The sequence below is a fragment of the Camelina sativa genome, chromosome 5 (assembly GCF_000633955.1).
Source record: "Camelina sativa cultivar DH55 chromosome 5, Cs, whole genome shotgun sequence".
Taxonomy (NCBI): domain Eukaryota; kingdom Viridiplantae; phylum Streptophyta; class Magnoliopsida; order Brassicales; family Brassicaceae; genus Camelina; species Camelina sativa.
The window spans coordinates 23,011,393-23,015,776 of NC_025689.1; the positions used below are offsets into that span (position 1 = coordinate 23,011,393).

The 4,384-nt window shown below is 37.0% G+C and overlaps 3 protein-coding genes across 4 annotated transcripts in view; all 3 read left to right on the top strand.

Annotated features, from left to right (window-relative positions):
• LOC104789498 (transmembrane emp24 domain-containing protein p24delta4-like) overlaps positions 1–1,453 on the top strand; it is a 3,039-nt gene extending 1,586 nt beyond the window's left edge. The window contains exons 2-4 of the mRNA XM_010515188.2: positions 647–859; positions 998–1,074; positions 1,163–1,453. Of these exons, the coding sequence (XP_010513490.1) occupies positions 647–859; positions 998–1,074; positions 1,163–1,307 (435 nt within the window). The 3' untranslated portion in view covers positions 1,308–1,453. The remainder of the gene's footprint in view (positions 1–646; positions 860–997; positions 1,075–1,162) is intronic.
• Positions 2,603–3,886, top strand: LOC104787448 (probable disease resistance protein RPP1). 2 transcript variants are annotated; one of them, XM_010513038.2, is made up of 2 exons: positions 2,603–3,203; positions 3,282–3,422. In XM_010513038.2, the coding sequence occupies exons 1-2, from the start codon at positions 2,683–2,685 to the stop codon at positions 3,295–3,297; spliced, it is 537 nt and encodes a 178-aa protein (XP_010511340.1). In that variant the 5' UTR covers positions 2,603–2,682; the 3' UTR covers positions 3,298–3,422. The 2 variants fall into 2 exon arrangements, with proteins under 2 accessions (XP_010511340.1, XP_010511339.1); XM_010513037.2 differs by having other exon boundaries at positions 2,609–3,203; positions 3,319–3,886.
• The window catches only part of LOC104787447 (disease resistance protein TAO1-like), a 17,921-nt gene continuing 17,448 nt past the window's right edge, over positions 3,912–4,384 (top strand). The window contains exon 1 of the mRNA XM_010513036.2: positions 3,912–3,999. Within this exon, the coding sequence (XP_010511338.1) occupies positions 3,994–3,999 (6 nt within the window). The 5' untranslated portion in view covers positions 3,912–3,993. The remainder of the gene's footprint in view (positions 4,000–4,384) is intronic.

Below are 4,384 nucleotides of genomic sequence, written 5' to 3' on the forward strand. Positions count from 1 at the left end.
GTCCTGTAGATTTGGAAATCTGGAACTTTCTAAATTTGTCAATAGTTACCACATTTGGATTTTGGGTATAGCATTGATTGAAGCATTGATGCTCGAGTGCATTCAATGTTACAGATGAGTAGCTGATTCATAGAATTGAAGATTGTTTTGTGAATGTGATAAAGAGTAATAGATTTTGGGACAATGGTAAGAGGTCGTTGTTATGTATACTCAGTTTTGGATCTTAAGCACTGATTCAGATCTAATTGAATGGCTTGGTGTGTTATGGAGTTGGTGTTACTACAAGTTCTCTATTTGCTTCCAAAGATGTGATCTTGTTGACTTCCTATGGAAATGTTTATGTAATCTTATCTAAAATCCAACTCTCCCTAATAGTTTCTTAGTTAGATTGTAGCCATTGACTCTACTGCGGCTACGACATTGCTTGATAGATTGGTGTAGAAACTAGAAAGTTTACTCACATGTGTGTTATGTCAACACATTTCTAGTAACGCTCATATGTTTGTTGACATATGACCTCAAGTTTTTGTGGAAAACTTAAACACATGTGTTATGGAGACGTCAGACGTGTACAAATTACATGCCTTATAGGTTGTTGAGGGATTGAAGAGGAAAATGACCAGAAATTTCTATGTTGTAATTGCAGGTTACAGCACCTTATGGCAGCGTTTTGCACCACAAGGAAAACACAACGAATGGTCAGTTTGCGTTTACAACCCAAGAATCAGGAACCTACTTGGCGTGTTTTGAGGCCGATGGCAATAGTCATGGTAACAAAGATTTTAGCATCAACCTTGACTGGAAAACCGGAATCGCAGCCAAGGATTGGGACTCCATTGCTAGAAAAGAGAAGATCGAGGTCAGCTTTCTACTTTTCATGTCTCTGAGATAATAGTCTTCAAATTACTTAAAAAGTCTTTCACAACACATCGATGAATAGGCTGTGCAACAAAGTTAGTCTCTCTATATGACACCCGATTATGCCTTCAATCCGTAGGGTGTGGAGCTGGAGCTTAAGAAACTTGAAGGTGCAGTTGAGGCTATCCATGAAAATCTAATTTACCTCAGAAACAAGTAAAAGCTTTAACTAAGTGCTACATTCTTTGAAGATACTGAAAAGAAATAGAAATAATAACACATTCTATTGTTTTCGCAATTGCAGAGAGGCAGAAATGAGGATTGTGAGCGAAAAAACAAACTCGAGAGTGGCATGGTATAGTATAATGTCGCTGGGGATATGCATTGTGGTCTCTGGTTTACAGATATTGTACTTGAAGCAATACTTTGAAAAGAAGAAGCTTATTTAGATCATGGATTAGTTTCTTGTTGAAGAATATTACTACTAGAACCAAACACTTTCCTCTGTTTTCTTTCTCTTACTCTCTTTGGAACTTGTAGTGTAAAATTTTGTTCACTTATTTAACTTGTAATTTGTCTCTTTCTACATAGACTTTATTAACTAGACTCTAATTATAAGAATCTGAACTAAAACTCATTTGATAAAAATCAAACTAAGTTTCTTTAGAATTTTTGACTTTTTGTAAGGATGATGAATGCATTCGAGTAAATATGAAATTTTCATACAGCAACAAGGATGAATGCAATCGAATAAAATTAAACTTACTGTGCTGTAAGATGTCTGGCTATAAACTCCTGGTGGTACGCGTGTGTATTGAATTGCAAACTATGAACATTCACAGACAGAGTTGTGACTTGAGAAAAACAGAGCACTCTGTTGGTATGAAATCTCATAGTATAAACAGAGGACTGTGTGAAAAACAAAAAAAAAATCTGAAGAAATCAAACCTTCGTGCACGAAATTTTAAAACACATTGTTGTATTATTTGGAATATAAAAGGCAAAGCCTTTATATATTTTTTTATCTGACAACATTGATGAAATAAGGAGATTTCTTGGGACGCAAGATATAACTGTGTTCTTTGCTCAGCTAGGTCAATATCACACCATTTATTCACCTTCTCAATGTGTCTCCTATTGTTCATTAAAAAACACTAAACACAACATTGAATCTTTATACTCTTTGGATTTTTTCATAAAACGACATGAATATATGTCCTCCATACGAAACAGTTGAGGTATCTAGTCGGCGGATGTGAAGTAGAACCGTGTATTATGTGTGAACTTAGATTAGTCTATGGAACCTTTTTTTGCTCTGACTGAGTCCAAACATTGAACTCACTGCTTCGAAACTCAATATGTGTGAACTTCGAATTTTGATGGAGACTTTCACTGAAATTGTTTGCGTATTTCATTACTATTTCCTTCTTAGACCTAGAGTACCACAACCATTTGCCGATTGTTATTACTTTTTCTACAAGTGAGAGACTTGAAAGAGACGGTAGGGTATGTCTTCTTCTATGAACTATACAAAGAAATTTCGGTTGAAAATTGAAGGACCAATTAAATTTCTGAGAGGAAATATCAGAGAAATTGCAAGAATGGTGGAACCTACAAACTACTAGACAGCTAAGACTGTGAAAATATAAACTTTATTTTACAGTAAGCTTAAGTTATCTCTTATCCAAAATTGTGTGAACCATCTGAGTCAATGGAGTCAACGTTCTAAGTCATTGCACATACAAAGTCTCTTTGTTAGTCCATACTTCCCACATAGCTCTATTATTAAGATCTCTGATCTCAAATCTTCTCTCTATCGCAGTAATGGCTTCTTCTTCTTCTTCTTCTTCTTCTTCTTCTTCTTTATCTCTTTCATTTACTTCATCTTCTTTGTCACCAACCTGGGAACACGATGTCTTTCCGAGCTTCCACGGGGAAGATGTACGAAAATCCTTTCTCAGCCACGTTCTCAAGGAATTTAAAAAGAAAGCAATCAAATTTTTTCTTGATAACGAGATGAAGAGAGGCGAGTTCATTGGTCCTGTACTCAAACAGGCGATCAGAGGATCTAAGATTGCTGTTGTCTTGCTCTCCAAGAATTATGCTTCTTCGTTGTGGTGTCTTGACGAATTGGTGGAGATCATGAAGTACAAAAAAGAGTTGGGTCAAACGGTGGTGATTACCATTTTCTATGAAGTAGATCCAACTGATGTAAAGAAGCAGAAGGGAGACTTTGGGAAGGTCTTCAAAAAAACTTGTAAAGGCAAAGGCAAGGAGAAGGTTCAGACATGGAGGAAAGCTTTGGAGGATGTGGCCACAATCGCAGGTTACCATTCAAGAAACTGGTTCGTGTTCTTGACTTTAATTTCATTTGCTTTAATTTTTTTAATATTTCTAACACATCAAACTATAAATCTTTGTAGCATTGGAACTGTATAAGTTGATCTTCCTCTTTGTTAGGGATGATGAAGCAACCATGATTGAAGACATCGCCGCTTATATTTCGAACAAGCTTAATCACTTGACACCATCACGTGATTTTGACCGTTTAATTGGGATGGAAGCTCATATGAGAAGGATGCATCAGTTTCTACGCCCTGATTTGGATGAAGTGAGGATGATTGGTATTTGGGGTCCGCCCGGGATTGGGAAGACCACCATCGCCAGGTTTCTGTTTAACCAACTCTCCGGGAGTTTCCAAAATAGCGCATTCATCGTGAATATCAGAGTAAACTATCCAAGACCTTGTCTTGATGAGTACAATGCAAAATTGAAACTACAAGGAGAAATGTTGTCTCAGATGATAGACCAGAAAGATATCGTGATTTCTCATTTAGGAGTTTGGTCCTAGAAGTCGGATTATCATCACAACAGAAGATACAAGACTTTTGAAGGCACACGGGATCGAGCATATATACAAGGTGAATTTTCCGTCAAATGATGAGGCTCTTCAAATGTTCTGCATGTATGCTTTTTAAAAAAAGACCCCTGAAGATGGTTTCAATGAACTTGCTCGTGAAATTACATACCTTGTGGGTGAACTTCCTTTAGCACTAGAGGTTATTGGATCCCACTTTCGAGGATTGTCCAAGGAGCAGTGGTCAATGGAAGTATCAAGGTTAAGGACTAACCTTCATGAAGGTATTGAGAGCATTTTGAAGTTCAGTTATGATGCTTTAAGTGCTGAAGATAAATATTTATTCCTCCATATGAAAGAATGAGATTCGTGCTATATCTACAGACTTGTATGACAGATATGTATGAGCGATGCTTAACAGAGAGATGAAAGGATAGTGAAGAGACGACACAAGAGATTTGTTAACGGGGTTCGGATAACCTACATCCCCGGGACCAAGTCCAGAATCATTCACTAGAATAAGAATGCAAAAGTCACATTTGCCAATGGTATCTAGCACACACTTGTGCCTACCACTCTTATCTACATGAACTAAAGGAACCACCACTCTTTGTCTTTTCCGACGAGTGTGAACCTCTACAAAAACCACCAACAGATTCTCTATCTTGT